General features: G+C 52.6%; 1 protein-coding gene across 1 annotated transcript in view; it reads right to left on the reverse strand.

Moving 5' to 3' along the window:
- The window catches only part of CCDC12 (coiled-coil domain containing 12), a 274,086-nt gene that overhangs the window by 12,446 nt on the left and 241,927 nt on the right, over positions 1-19,713 (reverse strand). The window contains exon 4 of the mRNA XM_086940994.1: positions 11,500-11,561. Coding sequence (XP_086797120.1) covers positions 11,500-11,561 — 62 coding nt within the window. The remainder of the gene's footprint in view (positions 1-11,499; positions 11,562-19,713) is intronic.

Raw genomic sequence — 19,713 nt, forward strand, 5'->3', positions numbered from 1 at the left:
TACCCATATCCCCGTTCCCCGGGATCCCGAAGTAAAGTCTGAGTGAATCAGCATGCGGTATCCTCGCCTATCCAGGGCTTTGGAGGCAACCCCCACTAAATGCGTCTCTTGGAGGAGGGCGATATCACAGTTCAGTCTCTTAATACATTGTAGGACCAGCCCTCTCTTCACTTTATCACCCAACCCCCGCACATTCCAGGACACAACCCGAAGCGGTGGTACCGCCCCCACCCCAGTGTCATGCGTTACTACAGCAGGTCGCGGGGGATCCGCCATATTGTGGTCAATCGTACAGTTGAGTGCCCTAGAGGGCGGGGCGGAGGCATAACAGATAGGGAAAACCCCAAGCCATTGTAACTAAGCGTGTGAGTGTACCGATACAGTGATCGAGGAGCAGAGGCAATATACCCGGTGTAAGGAGTACGGTCAAGCGTGAACACCAGCAGTTCCAAGACAAGAAGTTGAGCCAAACAATTCAAACTAAATAACCAACACAACCCCCCCATTCCCAACAACCCCACCCTCCCTGCTTCCCTGCTACACGGACTCCAAACTGCCCGCCACCCCAATCTAGCAGAGTGCTTCAACCCGCCCCAAAGAAAACACACAGTTACTTGCTCGTTGGGGGTGAGGAGCGCTCCGGAATCAGCGGCCCCTCATTCCCTCCACGGAGGCCCTCGGCCCAGTGTCCATGACGGTTCCAGCCACAGTACCAAACTTTTTACAGTGCACACACGTGGTCAAGGGTCCACCTCCAGACTCAAAGCAGTTTCATCGCGTATCGGAGAGCTTCTGCCACTGTTCGTGCCCTCGGCCCCTGCAGCGGCGGAATCAGAGTGAGGCGAGCCGGTCTTAGTCCGTCCAGGGCGACGAGAGTGAGAAGCCGGACGCCAGCCGTCCAGCCAGTCTCGCGCAGTGCTTGGGTCATCAAAAAACCATGTCCTGTTTTCCACCACCACCCGAAGCCTGGCTGGGAAGATCATAGAATATGGGAGTTCCCGTTTCCTAAGTTCTCTTTTAATGTCCAAGAATGTCTTTCGCCGCCTGGCCACTTCCGCTGTGTAATCCGGGAAGAAAGCCACCGTTGAGTTAAGAATTTTCACCGGCGGCGAGACACGTGCCGCCTGCAGGATGATGTCCCGGTCACGGAAGTTAAAAAGTCTCGCTAGGATAGGCCGCGGCGTGACCCCTGGTTTCGGTTGACCACCCGGGACTCTATGGGCTCGCTCCACAGAAAAGAAGGCCGACAGGCCCTTGGGTTGAAGATGGGTCTTAATGAGTTCCTCCACATAGAGATCCGTAGCCCTCACACCTTCTGACTCCGGAACGCCAAGAATGCGTACGTTGTTTCGCCTGGAGCGGCCCTCCTGGTCGTCGAGCTTGTCCTTAAGGTGCTTGTTTTCGGCCATGACCGCTTCCATGGCCGTCTGCAGTTCCGAGACATCCTCCACCAGCGACTTCGTGACGAGCTCCAGAGAGCCTACCTTTTCCGCCATTTTATGAAAGTCAGCGCGGATTAGGGTGATTTCTGTTGAGATGCAGCCCACCGTTGCCTGGACCTGTGTGAGAGCCTTCATGATATCGTCCAGTGTCGCCTTCTTCGGCCCCCCGGACTCGCCTGGTTTCACAGGGGGAGTTTTTCCTTCCGCCGGAGGGGAAGCGGTCCTGTCGTTGGTGAAGCGGTCAATACGAGTCTGGGTTGTGCCGCCTTTCACACCTTTCCCGGCCATCGTTCGGTCACGGAGGGAATACAGTTCGTCGGTCCGGTGGGGTGCCAGGTAGACGGGCAGTTGCCGCGCTGCTCCCGGTGCCGGATGGAAGGACCTCCGTCGTTGAGAGTTAAACTCCTGCACGGTGTGTCGGGCAAAGTATGGTCGGTGGCTTCGGTAGTTTGCGGCCACCCTTCCAATGAGACTTCGCTGGAGAGGAGTCGAATGACGCAGGACAGGACCGTTACTGGGCGTGGGGCTCCTGCACCGACCACTTCCTGTCTGCGGCTGCCAGGCAGGCTGCACTTCCGGTCGGACTCAGCTAGCACTTGAGGGCCCGGAGGTGGGCCTAGGCTCCGGTCGATTCAACTTTCGACGATAACTCCGGCATTCAATGCTCGATTATCGTCTGGAGACCTGCCGCCAGTCCCGCCCGGTCCCGGGCGTTCGGTGCCGCCGTTGGAGGTAACAAATAGTCACGGATTATCGTGCGGATAGATGGAGAGGTCGCTTCCCCGCCGGAGCTAGTCCTCTATGCTGCCGCCATGTTCGGCTGCCAGCCACGCCCCCGGCATGAGCATTTTTAGTTGAAACATTGGGCTATGGAGTAACTGCAGCAAATGACTTCTGAGCGGATTTGTTTTGTTTTCAGCCCAGATTCATCCCTTTGCCTTCCTGTCTTCTCTCCCTTTCTAAAGCCGTTCAAAATACTCCTTCCTGACTCCAGGGGTTCCTCACGATGTCCCACGTCGACAGCCTACACAGGATGTCTCACACCTAATACAGGGCCTACCCTGAGTGCCTGATCTTTCTTATCATTGGCTGCTCAAAAAATCTCTCCTCTTCTCCAGGGTCTTTGTTCAACGGGATCCCTGCGCGTCTATAGACATTCACAGGGAGCCAGGGCTTTAAGTGGGCCGGGTCTCAAGGGGTCTTTAGGTCTCGACCTACAGCATTGCTTTTGCAATGCATGTTTGTCGAGATTATAGTAAGGGCTTTCAAAAGTCTACCCAAACTGCTGCAGATCGGGTACAGTTCATGTGAGCCAGGCGTGTGCACATCGCCAGCCACATCGCATCCTTTGAAGTCTGACCCTCGGCATCAGACGTCAAAGGAAGCCGCTCCCCCGCCCCCACCACGCAATGCCGAGAGCTTGTTATTTATGACCTCGGTTTTTTTGGTGGAGAGCCGATCTAATGCCCTTTCCAATGCTTGTTGTTAATGCCCTTGCAGCCAGCCCATCGGGACAAGCGCAGACCATCTTTGTTTATCACGCTGCATTCGCATGCGGCAGTCGTTTGTGATTCGTTGGCGACTGGCAGATAACCACTGTGATTGGTGGACCTTGTCAAACAGAGACGACTGCTGCATGTGAATGCGGCGTGAAGGCTCTTTGATGGGAGTCTAACATGCGTTCCTTGGAAGCTGCGCACTTCAGTGCTTCTGTCAGCACAGTTTGACTGGTGTCACCCAGCAGCTTTCGGGCATGCCACGGTTCTCATAATGAGTAGTGCATCATTGAGGCCGATCCTAGAGAGCAGCATGTGAGGCTACTGCGGCTCTCTCCCTGCCAAGGTCCTCAAGCAATTCCCATGAGCTGCGCTCCACTCTAAGCTGTAGCCCCATGCACGGTGCAGCACTCCAAGCTGCTGCCTTGTGTGAGGAGCTGCTCACTAAGCTGTTGCACGTGTGCGGTGCAGCACTCTAAGCAGCCCGCCCATCAGGACAAACGCATGCCATCTTTGTTTATCACGCTGCATTCGCATGCGGCAGTCGTTTGTGATTCGTTGGCGACTGGCAGATAACCACTGTGATTGGTGGACCTTGTCAAACAGAGACGACTGCTGCATGTGAATGCGGCGTGAAGGCTCTTTGATGGGAGTCTAACATGCGTTCCTTGGAAGCTGCGCACTTCAGTGCTTCTGTCAGCACAGTTTGACTGGTGTCACCCAGCAGCTTTCGGGCATGCCACGGTTCTCATAATGAGTAGTGCATCATTGAGGCCGATCCTAGAGAGCAGCATGTGAGGCTACTGCGGCTCTCTCCCTGCCAAGGTCCTCAAGCAATTCCCATGAGCTGCGCTCCACTCTAAGCTGTAGCCCCATGCACGGTGCAGCACTCCAAGCTGCTGCCTTGTGTGAGGAGCTGCTCACTAAGCTGTTGCACGTGTGCGGTGCAGCACTCTAAGCAGCCCGCCCATCAGGACAAACGCATGCCATCTTTGTTTATCACGCTGCATTCGCATGCGGCAGTCGTTTGTGATTCGTTGGCGACTGGCAGATAACCACTGTGATTGGTGGACCTTGTCAAACAGAGGCGACTGCTGCATGTGAATGCGGCGTGAAGGCTCTTTGTTGGGAGCCTAACATGCGTTCCTTGGAAGCTGCACACTTGAGTGCTTCTGTCAGTGCAGTTTGACTGGTGTCACCCAGCAGCTTTCGGGCATGCCTGGGCTCTCATAAAGAGTAGTGCATCAATGAGGCCGATCCTAGAGAGCAGCGTGTGAGGCTACTGCGCTCTCTCCCTGCCAAGGTCCTCAAGAAATTCCCGAGAGCTGCGCTCCACTCTAAGCTGTATCCCCATGCGCGGTGCTGCACTCCAAGCTGCTGCCTTGTGTGAGGAGCTGCTCACTAAGCTGATGCCCGTGTGCGGTGCTGCACTGTAAGCAGCCCGCCCATCGGGACAAACGCATGCCATCTTTGTTTATCACGCTGCATTCACATGTGGCAGTCGTCTGTGATTCGTTGGCGACTGGCAGATTACCACTGTGATTGGTGGACCTGGTCAACCAATCACAGAGACGACTGCCACGTGTGAATGCGGCGTGAAGGCTCTTTGATGGGAGTCTAACATGCGTTCCTTGGAAGCTGCGCACTTCAGTGCTTCTGTCAGCACAGTTTGACTGGTGTCACCCAGCAGCTTTCGGGCATGCCACGGTTCTCATAATGAGTAGTGCATCATTGAGGCCGATCCTAGAGAGCAGCATGTGAGGCTACTGCGGCTCTCTCCCTGCCAAGGTCCTCAAGCAATTCCCATGAGCTGCGCTCCACTCTAAGCTGTAGCCCCATGCACGGTGCAGCACTCCAAGCTGCTGCCTTGTGTGAGGAGCTGCTCACTAAGCTGTTGCACGTGTGCGGTGCAGCACTCTAAGCAGCCCGCCCATCGGGACAAACGCATGCCATCTTTGTTTATCACGCTGCATTCACATGTGGCAGTCGTCTGTGATTCGTTGGCGACTGGCAGATAACTACTGTGATTGGTGGACCTGGTCAACCAATCACAGAGACGACTGCCACGTGTGAATGCGGCGTGAAGGCTCTTTGATGGGAGTCTAACATGCGTTCCTTGGAAGCTGCGCACTTCAGTGCTTCTGTCAGCGCAGTTGGACTGGTGTCACCCGGCAGCTTTCGGGCATGCCAGGGCTCTCATAAAGAGTAGTGCATCAATGAGGCCAATCCTAGAGAGCCGCATGTGAGGCTACTGCGGCTCTCTCCCTGCCAAGGTCCTCAAGAAATTCCTGAGAGCTGCGCTCCACTCTAAGCTGTAGCCCCATGCGCGGTGCTGCACTCCAAGCTGCTGCCTTGTGTGAGGAGCTGCTCACTAAGCTGATGCCCGTGTGCGGTGCTGCACTGTAAGCTGTTGCCCCGTATGCAGCGATCCACTCTTAGCTGCTGCCCCATGTGCGGCGCTGCACTATAAGCTGCTGCCCTGTGTCCAGTGTTCCAATCTAAGCTGCTGCCCAGTATGCACTGCTGCACTCTAATCTACTGCCACGTGCGCAGTGCTCCATTGTAAGGTGCTGCGTGGTGCTGCACTCTAAGCTGCTTCCCTGTGCTGCAATCTCCACTCCTTTTTGTCTCCTTTCTGGCCTCTTTCCTTCTTAAGTTTTCATCCTTTCTCCTTTAATCCCATTTCCACCTTCTCACAACCCCTTCGAGCACTGTTATCTTAACATTTGTGTTTCTCTCTGTCTTATGATGTCTGCCCTGCCAACATTTACTTCGGACCCTCACCCTCACAACCTCACCCTCACACACCCTCACTCACCCCCTCACACTCGCACACCCCCACAATCACACACCCTCACACCCCCATACCCCCTCACCCTCACCCTCACATCCCCTCACACTTCCTCACACCCCATCACCCTCACACACCCCCTCACCCTCACACACCCTCACATAACAAAACCTAGCAATGCATAACAAAACATAGCATAACAAAACAAAGCATAGGATAGCAAAACTAAACATAGCATAGCATAACAAAACAAAGCATAGGATAGCAAAACAAAACATAGCATAGCATAACAAAACATAGCATAGCATAACAAAACACAACAACACATAGCATAACAAACCATAGCAAAAAACAACAAAACAGCATAGCTTAACAAAACACAACAAAACATAGCATAGCATAGCATAGCATAACAAAACATAGCATAGCATAACAAAACATAGCATAGCATAACAAAGCATAGCATAGCAAAACATAGCATAGCATAACAAAACACAGCATAGCATAGCATAACAAATCAAAGCATAGGATAGCAAAACATAGCATAGCATAACAAAACAAAACATAGGATAGCAAAACAAAACATAACATAGCATAGCATACAGCAACACTCAGCACATGCACAGCATCACTCAGGGGCACCACGACATCACTATGCGCTACCACAGCATCACTGAACGCCACAGCATCACTCGTTCGCCATCACAACATCACTCAGCGCCACCACAGCATCAATCTGTGCAACCATTCAACAACAACTGGTTCAAATATGTTCTCTCAATGTTTCAAGCTTTATTACAAATGTAACAAAAAGATGTTAATATTTCATTTCTGTTCTTGGATTTTCGTCACAATAAAATACACTGAACATAATCTTCACAAAAGTTATTTACAAAAGTTTAAGCTATTGCCATTATAAATTACATTAATAAGTATTAACCCCATGCGTGCTGCCGTCGGCCGACGGGAGCACTACCTCGCTAGTGCTACCATCGGCCAACGGCCGACGCGGCCCCGCCCATTTTGCGGAAGTGCCGCACTGCCGCGAAATTGCAGCAGCGGCAAAGTGGTTAATTATTAAAAAATATTAAAAGCCATTGTTAATTGTAATATCAATACATGTAAGTCACGTAAATACAACACATATTGCATTACAAATGCGATAGGTGTCACATTTGCGAAAGTTATAACTACTGGCATTGTAAATGACAAAGCTATTAATTTCAATCAATCAATCAATCAATCAAAGCATTTATATAGCGCACTACTCACCCAGAGGGTCTCAAGGCGCATGGGGAGGGGGGTCCGCTACTGCTCGAACAGCCAGGTCTTGAGTTGCTTCCTGAAGGCGAGGTGGTCCTGGGTCAGGCGGAGGTGGGTCGGGAGGGAGTTCCATGTCTTGGCGGCGAGGTAGGAGAAGGACCGTCCCCCTGTGGTGGCTTTTCGGATGCGGGGGACGGCGGCGAGGGCGTGGCCGGTCGATCGAAGCTGGCGTTTGGGAGCGTAGAAGTTGAGGCGGCTGTTGAGGTATCCTGGGCCTTTGGTTGTGTAGGGCTTTGTGTGCGTGGGTGAGGAGTCGGAAGGTGATTCTCTTGTTGACCGGGAGCCAGTGCAAGTCTCTCAGGTGTCCGGAGATGTGGCAGTGACGGGGGATGTCCAGGATGAGTCGTGCTGAGGCGTTCTGGATCCGCTGGAGTCTCTTCTGGAGTTTGGCGGTGGTTCCGGTGTAGAGGGAGTTGCCGTAGTCCAGACGGCTGGTGACGAGGGCCTGGGTGACCGTCTTCCTGGTCTCGGTGGGGATCCACCGGAAGATCTTACGTAGCATGCGCAGGATGTTGAAGCACGACGAGGAGAGGGCGTTGACTTGTCTGGTCATGGAGAGGGAGGAGTCCAGGATGAAGCCCAGGTTGCGTGCGTGGTCTGTTGGTTTGGGTGCGCTGCCTAGGGCGGGGGGCCACCAGGAGTCGTCCCAGGAGGAGGGTGAGGATCCCAGGATGAGGACTTCCGTCTTGTCCGAGTTCAGTTTCAGGCGGCTGTTCTTCATCCATTCGGCTACCTCTTTCATCCCTTCGTGAAGGTTGGCTCTGGCGGTGGAGGGGTCGTTGGTGAGGGAGAGAATCAGCTGGGTGTCGTCGGCGTAGGAGATGATGTTGAGGTTGTGTGTGCTGGCGTGCGATGTCTGCGAGGGGGCTCATGTAGACGTTGAAGAGGGTTGGACTGAGCGAGGAGCCTTGAGGAACGCCACAGATGACTTTGGTGGCTTCAGATCTGAACGGGGGGAGGCGGACTCTCTGTGTCCTTCCGGCGAGGAAGGAGATGATCCACTCCAGTGCCTTCTCCTGGATTCCGACGTTGCTGAGTCGCTGCACTAGTGTACGGTGGCAGACAGTGTCGAAGGCCGCGGAGAGGTCTAGGAGGATGAGGGCTGCTGTTTCTCCGTTGTCAAGCAGTGCTCGGATGTCATCGGTGGCTGCGATCAGGGCGGTCTCGGGGCTGTGGTTGGCCCGGAAGCCAGACTGCGAGAGGTCGAGGGATCCGTTTGTCTCGAGGAAGGCGGCCAGCTGCTTGTTGACGGTCTTCTCGATGACTTTTGCAGGAAACGGGAGCAGCGAGATGGGGCGGTAGTTCTTGAGGTCGGTGGGGTCGGCCGATGGCTTCTTTAGTAGAGCGCTGAGTTCGGCGTGCTTCCAGCTCTCCGGGAAGGTAGCGGTGTCGAAGGAGGTGTTGATGATGTCCCGCAGGTGGGGTGCTTTGTTGAAGATGTGGTGAGGGCAGGGGTCGGTAGGAGATCCGGAGTGGATGGAGTTCATTGTGCGGACGGTGTCTTCGGTGCTGATCGGGGTCCAGGCGCGGAGGGTGGTGGTGGGGCGGCGGTGGTTCGGTCGTGGCGTGCGTCGGTTGAGTGCTGAAGCTGTTGTGTATGTCCGCGATCTTGTTGTGGAAGTAGGAGGCGAGGGAGTTGCAGAGGTCTTGCGAAGGGGTGATGTCGTTGTTTCCGGCGTTGGAGTTGGAGAGCTCTTTAACGATGTTGAAGAGTTCCTTGCTGTTGTGTGCGTTGTTGTCCAGTTGTTCCTTGAATGCGGTTTTCTTGGTGGCGTGGATGAGATGGTGGTGTTTTCGGGTGGCGAGCTTGAGGGCAGTCATGTTGTCCGGTGTTGGGTCTCTGCGCCAGGTTCTCTCGAGGGCTCGGCAGTTCTTCTTGGAGCTCTTTTCAAAAATAAAAAATGTGCCATTTACAATACCAATAGCTCAAACTTTCCTAATGCGAGACCTATTGTATTGCAAATGCTTGTTTTAAAGGGGGCCTCGAAACGGGTCTCTATCGGGCTATGTTTTGAGCCCTGGCACAGGCGGTCCGTTTTTTTCCAACTGCAGTGACAGCAGTTTGCTGTCACTGCAGTTCGGAAAAAAGTGCCAGGGCAAAAAACAGCCCTAAAGAGACTCATTTCCAGCCAGCAAGCACATCAATGTGCGCTGCTCACACTGCTCACTTCTCAGTGGAGAAGTTACGGCATGACGTCATGCCAGGTGAGCGTTGTGGGGGGAAGGGAAATCCTTTAAATAGTAATTTTCTTTCAAGATTTCCCTTCTCTTTCTGAAACGCAAGAGCATCAACATTGTGGTAGGGTCACCAGGGCTTTAATTGGAATCTTTTTCAATATTATATGTATTAAGCCATAGTTGCAGCTTATTTATCTTATGCAACTAATAGCCATTGACAAAGCCAAAAGTCCATACTTGTTGTAGATATGATGTTACTTATTGTATCACATATCTGGATGCCAGGGTCGGATCGGGATCACAGTTTGGCCCGGGCACTGACGTAAAAAAGTGGGCCACATTTGCGGGGCGTGGCCCACATTCACGGGCGTGGTCTACATTTGCGGCCGTGCCCTTTCTTGAAACACACAAGGAATGTAAGTGGGAGGATATTGGTCTTGGGAAGAACACAGGGCCAAGGTGACAATGTCCAACAAGCTGAGCAGCCAGGCCCCTTTCTATTACCAAATTATTCCCAGCCCTCCAGCTTAGGAGCACCTGAGAACAGCGAGGCCCCTTTCTCTTAAAAAATGATTCCCCAGCCCTCCAGCGCAGGAGCATCTGAAAACCGCAAAGCCCCTTTCCATTAAAAAATTATTCCCCAGCCCTCCAGCGCAGGAGCATCTGAAAAACAGCGAGGCCCCTTTCTATTAAAAAAGTATTCCCCAGCCTTCCAGCGCAGGAGCTCCTGAAAACGGCGAGGCCCCTTTTCTATTAAAAAATTTTGCCCCAACCCTCCAGCGCAGGAGCACCTGAAAAACAGCGTGGCCCCTTTCTATGAAGAATTATTCCCCAGCCCTCCAGTGCAGGAGCACCTGAAAAACAGCGAGGCCCCTTTCTATTTAAAAATATTCCCCAGCCCTCCAGCGCAGGAGCACCTAAAAACAGCAAGGCCCCTTTCTATTTAAAAATATTCCCCAGCCCTCCAGCGCAGGAGCACCTGAAAACAGCAAGGCCCCTTTCTATTTAAAAATATTCCCCAGCCCTCCAGCGCAGGAGCACCTGAAAACAGCGAGGCCCCTTTCTATTTAAAAATATTCCCCAGCCCTCCAGCGCAGGAGCACCTGAAAACAGCGAGGCCCCTTTCTATTAAAAAATTACTCCCCAGCCCTCCAGCGCAGGAGCACCTGAAAACCGCGAGGCCCCTTTCTATTAAACAAGGGTTCCCCAGCCCTCCAGCGCAGGAGCACCTGAAAAACAGCGAGGCCCCAGCTATTTGTAAATTACTCAGCCCTCCCCAGCCCTTCAGTGCCTCAGGGCAATGGCGTGGCAGGAGAGGGGCTAAAGCAAAAACACAGCTTCTGGGCCATCCATGGGGATGGGGGGAGGCTAAGATGAAGATGTGCGAGTTCCCCACATCACCTGGCCCCTATAGTGAGACCTATTCTTCCTCGCCCACTATGCCCTGAATGAGAAGGGCTGTGGGCGAGGACTAATGCAAGCACTGTTTCTGGGCTGCGTGGGCCCCATGGGGGCCTAGGTAAAAATGGCCCATAGACCTGAGCACCACCTGGCCCCCAGAGAGGCCGATTCTGGCCAAAATCCTCCCTCTCCAGCCCACCATCAGCGTGATTGCTTGGCAGGGCAGGGGGTCAAGGAGAGGCCACAGCTGATCGGCCTGCCGCACAGCGAAGCTGCTTTCCTCTCCCTGTCAGTGCTCTCTGCGAACTGGGAAAGGGGGAAAAACCGGCCCACAGAGTGCGCTGAGACACCGGCCCTTCGGCCCATGCCCGAGTGCCCACAGTGCCAACACGCCCTGCTGGATGCAGTGACAGAAACAGCAAAATAACAAGTTAGGCGGCACACTATGCTAAACACAGGTTTTTAGGCTAAGTGTTTTAAAGCCACGCCCCTTTGAAAGACCCCACCCAGTTTTTTCATCCCACTTAAAGCCCTGCAGAGAGCTAAAAACAACCTGGAGCGAAAACCAACGCTATTCGGAGTTGTGGTGCCTTAGAAGGTATTTTAACAAAAAGCAAGAAAAACAAAATTCTATATTGTAAGAATGCCTTGAAGTCTTAAGCGCCATGGGTTATGAGAGAGGCCTCATTTCAACAAGTGAGACCCCAGCAAGGCAGGGCAGGAGCCAAACTCTCTTGCACTATATTTCGCTACAGGGACTGGCCAAGACTTCCACTGTGACTGTGTCTAATAACAAAGTTCACATTCTTCTCATTGTGTTATTTGAAATGTCGACACGCTTGCTTTCACATACCGCAAGGGCACTTACCACTTCCTCAATAACTGGCTCTGGATTCGCCGCTTCCAGCTGGTCTTTCACCTTCTCTTCCACTAGAGGGCGAAATACAACAACGCATGACGTAAACACCAACACAAATTGAATCACTGAATACTCAGTTGCCAGTTATTTCTTTAAATGTCTAAATACTTAAGTAGATATTTAAAAATGGCGCGGTTTACCACAGAGGTTCCTTCGGAACACTGAACGCGCATTATGTGAAATACATAGGACAGAGAATCTGGAAAAAAACAGGAAAAAGTACAGGGCAGGGCAGTCGGTTTCTACTTGGCAAGGCTGAATTACTGTCACGATAAATATGTGATGATGCCATGACTAATGGTTATGACTGCTCCATAGGGTCAGGAATTCCGGTAGAATGACTGTCTAATGAGGGCATAGTTAATCTCACAAAAGACTGTAGGGTCTGATAAACGGCCTCATAATTGTTAGGGGACATGTTCGCTGGCACAATACGGCAAGATGCAGGCACAGATGCAGCCACATAATAATTCTCTCACTGGTTCGCGTTTGTAGACGAAAAAGAAAGGGCACGCTTTATTTACACCAGCAAAGGTTCCTTTTAGTAGCTCACACTGCCTAAAAACAAACACAACGTTTAGCATGTGGGAATGGGGACGCAGAGATGGGGGTCGACTGCTCCTCCCTGTGTTCATGGTCAATCACAATGGGTCGCAAAAGGGTTTAGTACTTTTTGAAATGCCATTTTGCTGCAGAAGACGATTTCTTCCCCAATTTCGTTGCTGTCCTTTGTTGTGCAGTCAGTAACTTTAGAGAGAAGGTGACATGCAAGACTTTCACTGGGGGGCGCTGCTGTTCTCCCAACTGACTCATTCTCACCAACCAGAGAGCCCACATTATTGTTGTAATGGAGGCCAATTACAATTCCAGCACACTTCTTCTCTAGGCCCTTCCCAAGACGCCCTCAACTGGGCGCACAAGCAAAGAGAAAACTGATATACAGGCAAACCAATGCACCCACTGCCCTTTGACCCTGGAAAGACCGAGGTCTTAACCCAGGGCCAGCTTCCTACAGGTAGCAACTGCCTCACCCATGCCATCTGACCATGGACACAATCAGAACACAAACCTTTTATGCACCTGAGCTCCATATATCAGCAACCACACACAGCTTCACACAGCTTCAGGACCACACTACCCCTGCAGGATCAGAAAGGTCCTGCAGAGATGCACAAGTGGCCATCCCATACAAACATCATCTACTTAACATCTCTCACAGATGCGCCCCCCTTCCATTGGCCAGCTCCGATGCGTGACCCCACCGTCTCCCCACAACAGCTTCTCGGCCTCCCTCCTCTCTTCGTCCTCAGTCTCTCCCCCACCACTCTCCTCCTTGGACCAGCAGGCAGGTCCCATCGACCTTCCCCATTGTGTGCTGCTGAGTGTACAATCGGAGGGGACCGGGGTTCTTAGGTGGGAGGCAGATCTTGGCCGCCTCTGGCAGTTTGATTCTTTCTTCCATTTCTGGACGCAGGGCCCAGGTCCCCATTTTATTCTCACTGAGTGGGAGACACCTCTCCCCATGCATGGCTTACCAGATGTCTCCCCCAGGTGAAAATCAAACCCCTACAGACCACCACGAGCACATCACACCAATGCAGTTCTCGGTCATCTCTCACTTCTGGGGGAAGCTCCAATAAGCGGTGAATCCAATCTGTTAGTTGTTTGAAAAGAGGGATACATGCTCTTCATAACCTACCCGTGACTCCTACGCCGTTCCCGGTGTCTCCTCAGATCTGGAGCAGGGCTGCCTGCACCGACACCGGGGACCACCCAGGCTTCAAAGCTGTGTGGGGTTCAGAACTGATCATCCTCAGCTATAAGCAGAACCGCACTGGTGCTACATGGATTCGATACCTTTGCTGGCATTGCCACAATCACTAGTCAGCACGGATGCTGGGACGTGGAGGCTAACATGGGGACAGGGAGATTGATTGATTGGATTGATTGGTTTATAGGGAGAGCCTGGCTATGGAACTGGGAGATAAAGAGGCAGGAAAGACAATACATGGAATAAAGGAAAGGGAATATGTGCACAGTGACAAAAGAGACTTAACCGACACTGTAACCTTAAATATTCAGGTAGGTAACCTGGAGCAGTCAAGCTCTCAGCAGCTTGAGAAAAGGGACCCATTTAAATGAAGAATGAGGGGAAGATTATTCCAAGCGAGGCCTGCAGATTTTTGTTGCCCTTCGCAGAATATAGTGAGCCTACGCTTAATGAGCACGCCTAGGTTAGAGGAGCATACGTTTCTCTCTTGAATGTAACAGGAGATTCAACCCTGAAGAAACTTCTAGCCCTGATCGCGGGGGCTTCTGAAAGTCACGTAGACAACCTTAGATAACATGTGGTTCATCACTGGGAACTGATGTAGTGGTCTCTGAGCAGCAGACACATGGTCACATCTGCTAAGGCCAGTGACAACTGCTAGTATGCGTATCTGCTGTCTGGTTTCTGTGTGTGACAGGGCTGGGGAATTCCAGGAGACAGTCTGGGCTGCCAGGTGGTGAATAGAGAGATTACACCAGGATGGGTGGGAGTGCCCCTTGACTCAGAATAGGGCTGTGCTCTGCCACCACAATGCTGGCTCCACCCTCCACCTCATGCGAAGCGTCTGATGTCTCTGCCCTGCACCCTAAAAGAAGAAGCCAGAGTCTCCAAAACAAAGTGCTCCAAAACTGGGTTGAACTAGGCACAGGCCCCCTGGCCTAAAAGAAGAAAAGATTTGCTGTATAAATGTAGGAGCCCTGCTCCTAAGAAATCAGATCCTGCTTGAACCAAGAAGAAACCTCTGCCTGAGGAGAAGGAACCGGGAAAGCTGTAGGGGGAAGACTGTCCCTGTCCTGGGGGATTGGCCTGCAGTGGTTGCCTTGCTGCCAAAGGAGAGGAAGAACCTACAAAGACTTGCTACTTTCTAAAAGATTTGTGCTTCAAAAGATCTCCAAGGGCTTGTGTGTGAGCTTGCCCCCTGAACGGAGTCCCAGGACTATTGGACTCCAAACCCCTTCACCAAGAGCTGCTGGAAATTGCCATTTGTCCCCTGCTACTGGGCCCCGCAATCCAAAGTGTGCCCCTAAGCCCTGACTGCTGTGATCCCTGTGTCCTTGCCGCCCCAAGCTGTGTGACTCTGCTCCTGTTACGAGCCGTAGCTCGCACCGAAAGCAACCCGGGCCGCACCGCACACTGCTTCACCCTCCGGCTTCCATCCGCACAGGTTGCCGTGTCCCAGCCGCTGGCCTTCTGACATACACAGCGCACCGAAGGGCGGAGTATGACTCGCACGTTTGCAGCGTACCATCCACCCGCACCGCGCTGTTTTGGGACTGTACGGCATCCCCCGCTCTAAAGGGACGACGCGCACAACACCGTGTACGTGAACGCTTCAAACCAGCATCATCCGCTCGCTCCTCCGGATCCCCGCTCTACGCCTCGCAAAGATGCCTACAGCATGCCGGGTCCGCACCGCAGAGAGGCTGACTGAGTCCCTGGTTCGCCTTCAATTCTTCACTGCACCCTCCGCGTGCGACGCCTCGATCAAAGGTACTGTACGATTCGAACTGAGCCTGTGTGCGCACTGGACCGGAGAGTCCGCAACGTTTAGTTAACTCTTTTTAAGGTACGATCTTCCCTGAACGAGCCGCACAGCCAGCGCGAAGAGCATGGAACAGAAAAACACGCATTTTTAAAGAACACTTGATTTGCTCATAGTATTGTGGCCTATTTTTACGTGATTTGGTCTTGTGCTAAACCTATATAAAGAAACCTTATTTTTATACAAACCCTAGTGTTGTGTCCATGTGTGGTGTTGTCATTGAATTACTGTATGTGTTCACCAATGCTTAACCTATGACGCAATGAGATAAGCCTTGTCTGCTTGCGCCACACTACCTAAAGGGTGAGCAGGGGTTATTTTAGAGGGTGATCCCCTTATCCTGACTAGAGGAGAGGGTCCCTGCTTGTCACAAGTCTTTACCTGTGCCAACCGTAGACCCCCAAATCTAACGTTGGTGGTCAGCGGTGAGGATTCTGAATTTACATTTGTGATTCATGTACAGTGATTAGTGAACACCATGTATTGAGTTCAGACCAATAACGCAGCCACATACTGTTGATTTTTGTTTTGCTAAGAAGATCTCTATTTTTGAAAAGTCCTGCCTGGCCCAAAGTCGGTAGAGAAGGCAGCATCCATAGTCTCTGGTGGAAGTGAAATTGAAGAAATAGAATGGGAAGAGGAGAGACTAGAGGCCTACACAATCAACCAGCTGAAGGGCTTCTGCAAAAAGTTTGGAGTGTCTGCAACTGGATGTAGAAACAAGACCCAATACCGAAAGGCGCTGAGGGCCTGGATTGAGTCAAGGGCACCTGGGAATGTGGTGGAAGTTGAACCAGTAGGAAGCATCCATGATTTTGGCAGAGTCCTGTCGCCAGAGGAGCTGGCAGACAGGAAGGAAACCAGGGCACACGAAATGGAGTTGGCAAAACTGAAACTCAATGGGCAATTGGAGCTAGAAAGCAAAAAGATGGCTCCGGAAGAAAGAAGAATTCAGATGGAGCATGAGATGAAATTGAGGGAGATGGATCTGAGAGCACATACTCCCTCTGGTGGCAGCGCATCGCCAGTGCAGGTAGAGTTAAGGGTGTACATCCCAAAGGAGGTGGGTAAGGAATTTTTAAAGAATGATGACATAGGCCAGTGGTTCAAGGCCTATGAGGTAGCCATGTCTTCCCACCGGGTCCCTGAGAGAGATTGGGGAGCCGGGTTGTGGGGGTGGTTTCTCAGTGAGGGGTGGGACACACTGTTAGATTTACCTTCTGAAGTTCATAATTCCTACCCCCACATGAAGGAAGCGTTGATGGCAAGGTATGGGTTAACTCCTGAATTGTACAGACAGAGGTTCAGGGGTTGCAATAAGATCCTGGGAGCACCTATGTTGAATATGTAACCTTTTTCTGCAGAGCACTGGATGGTTGGGTGAAGGGTAGCAAAGTGAATGATTTTCAAGGTCTCTTTGATTTAATTGCATGGGAGCACTTGTCTAGTAATTGTTTTCCTGAGCTACGCCAGCACCTGATTGATAGCAAGCTGACTAACCCTAGGAAGCTTGCTGAGGAGGCAGACCGCTGGGTCAGCACCAGGGTCCACAAGGGTCAAGTGGGAGACTTCGCCAAGGGTGGGCAGGGTCCCCAGCAGAAGAGTGGGGGGGACAAGGGTAAACAGAGGGAGTTTCAGAAGAGGCCCAAAGTAATCCCCAAGGGAACCCAGGGAAAGGTTCTCAGCCTCCCCCCACCCAGAAACCGACCGGTGCCCCGACAGGTACCCCTGTTCAAAGAGGGCCCCCAAAATGTTACAAGTGTGGTGAACTGGGTCATTTTGCCAATGATCTCAAGTGTCGCCTGTTTGGTAAACCAGCACCCACTGGTGCTCCGCCCCGGCAGATGGCTAGTGTAGCCTTTGGGGAGGAAGTAGAAGTCCAAGGTGGGTGGGACCCCGCCCAGATGACCCTGGTCTCTTTAGGAGACAGTGAGATGGTCCCTGAGAACCAACTGCCCTCTAACTCTAAGAAATATGGGCAGGTGGTGACCATCAATGGAAAAAGGGTGGAGGCTCTTAGATATACAGGAGCCAGTGTGACTGCAGTCCGGCAGCACCTGGTGTCTCAAGAGCAGGTTGTACCCCATGCCTACTGCTGTGTTGTCAACGCTGACAACACTGAGAGTCAGTGTCCAATGGCTCAGGTTCCCTTTGAGTGGAGGGGGTCTCTGGTACTCTTCAGGTTGCTGTGAGGACCGCCATGCCTGTAGACTGTTTGCTAGGGAATGATTTGGAACGTTCACCTTGGGAGAAGGTGGAGAAGAAAACTCACCTAAGGATGGTGGGTCTGCCTGACTGGGCGTGCGTGACCACCCGGTCAATGACAGCCAGTAGGGGTGCTCAAGAGGTCCTGGAGCCTGAGAGAGAGGTCCAAGAACCGGCCTTAGAGAAGGTGCAGGAGGCGCGGGAAACCGGCCCCTGAAGTTCCCACGGCCCAGGGGGAAGCAGGCCTTGAGGGGGATGCCCTGGAGCCTACCGGGGAACAGATAGCTGAACTGGGGGGCCTGCCTGAGCTGGCTCATTGGCAGCAGGAAGGAGGACCCTCCAGGGAGGAATTCTGCAGGGAGCAGAAAGAATGCCCTTCTCTCGTGGGTGTGCGGCAGCAGGCTGCAGACCAGGCCAATGGTGATCAATCTGGAACACATTTCATTTATTGGGAGAATGACCTCCTGTATTCAGAGCCTAAGGTTGCTGAATCTGGGTCAGCCCGTGTGCTGTTGGTACCCCAGAAGTTCAGAGCCTTCCTACTGGGGCTGGCTCACGATGTGCCATTAGCAGGGCATTTGGGGCAGGACAAGACCTATGAAAGGCTTGTCACCCACTTCTATTGGCCTCGAATGCACAGAAACTCAGATGCTCACTGTAGGACCTGTCAGACTTGCCAGGCAAGTGGGAAAAGTGGGAAGAAGCAGAAGGCTCCTCTCCAGCCATTCCCTGTGGTCAGTACCCCATTCGAGCGAGTGGGGATTGACATTGTGGGGCCACTGGACCCCAGGACAGCCATGGGCAACAGGTTCATCCTGGTTCTGGTGGATCATGCCACCCAGTACCCAGAAGCCATCCCTCTGAGGGCCGCGACGGCCCCCGTGGTGGGACGTGCGCTGATGGGAATTTTCTCCAGAGTGGGATTCCCTCTAGAGGTGGTGTCTGACCGGGGTACCAATTTCATATCCAAGTATATGAAATCCCTTTGACAAGAGTGTGGTGTAACCTACAAGTTCACCACACCTTACCACCCCCAAGGAAATGGGTTGGTTGAGAGATTCAACCGTATCCTGAAGGGCATGATTATGGGTCTGGAAGAACCCATGAGGTGTAAGTGGGACGTCCTCTTGCCATACCTGCTCTTTGCTTACCGTGAGGTGCCACAGAAATCTCTAGGGTTCAGCCCCTTTGAGCTCCTGTATGGCCACCCAGTGAGAGGACCTCTAAGTCTGGTCAAAGAAGGCTGGGAGCAATCTCCCAGGAAACCTCCCCAGAATGTATATAGCTACATGCTGGCCTTTAGGAACCAGACTAGGCGTTTCAGGAAACTTGCTGAGGCAAATCTGGAAGCCAGCCAGGAGGAAATGAAGCGGTGGTATGACCAGAATGCCACTCTGGTAGAGCTTCAGCCTGGACAGAAGGTGTGGGTCTTGGCCCCCGTGGAGCCTTGTGTGCTCTAGGATAAGTGGACAGGCCCCTTTGAGGTTGTGGAGTGCAAGAGATCTGTCACCTATTTGGTGGACTTGCAGTCTCCCAGGAACCCCTTGAGGGTCCTGCATGTCAACCGACTTAAGCCCCACTTGGAGAGGTCCGAAGTGGGCATGCTCTTGGCAACAGATGATGGAATGGAGGAGGAGACTGGCCTCTTCCTGACCTCCTGGTAGCCAGAGAGCAGGATGGGTCAGTGGATGGAGTTAACCTCTCACCCACCCTGACCCCTGAACAACAGAATGACTGCCGCCAGTTGCTGGGACAGTTCTCTGACCTGTTTTTCCTGGTTCCTAGTATCACTGATTGGTGAGTCCATGATGTGGATACAGGAGACAGTTTACCTATTAAGCACAAGGCTTACAGGGTGACTGACCGGGTCAGGGCCTGCATCAAAGAGGAGGTCTCAAAGATGCTGGCTCTTGGGGTGATTGAGTCCTCCGGCAGTCCTTGGGCCAGCCCAGTGGTCTTGGTCCCGAAGGCTGCAGCGCCGGGTGCCACACCCGAACTCCAGTTCTGTGTGGACTACAGAGGACTCAATTCAGTCACCAAGACTGACGCGCACCCCATCCCCAGAGCTGATGAGCTCATTGATCGGTTAGGGGCTGCACGGTACCTCAGCACGTTTGATTTAACGTCTGGGTACTGGCAGATCGCCTTGACTGATGGGGCCAAAGAGAGGTCAGCATTCTCCACACCAGATTGGCATTTGCAGTTCCGGGTTATGCCATTTGGGATGAAGAATGCCCCTGCCACCTTCCAGAGGTTGGTCAACCAGGTGTTGGTTGGGCTGGAGGAATTCAGTGCCACCTACCTGGATGACATAGCAGGGTTCAGTGTCACATGGGAAGAACATCTGTGCCAACTTTGCGAAGTG

This window comes from Lissotriton vulgaris, chromosome 10 (assembly GCF_964263255.1).
Source record: "Lissotriton vulgaris chromosome 10, aLisVul1.2, whole genome shotgun sequence".
In the NCBI taxonomy this organism is placed as follows: Eukaryota; Metazoa; Chordata; class Amphibia; order Caudata; family Salamandridae; genus Lissotriton; species Lissotriton vulgaris.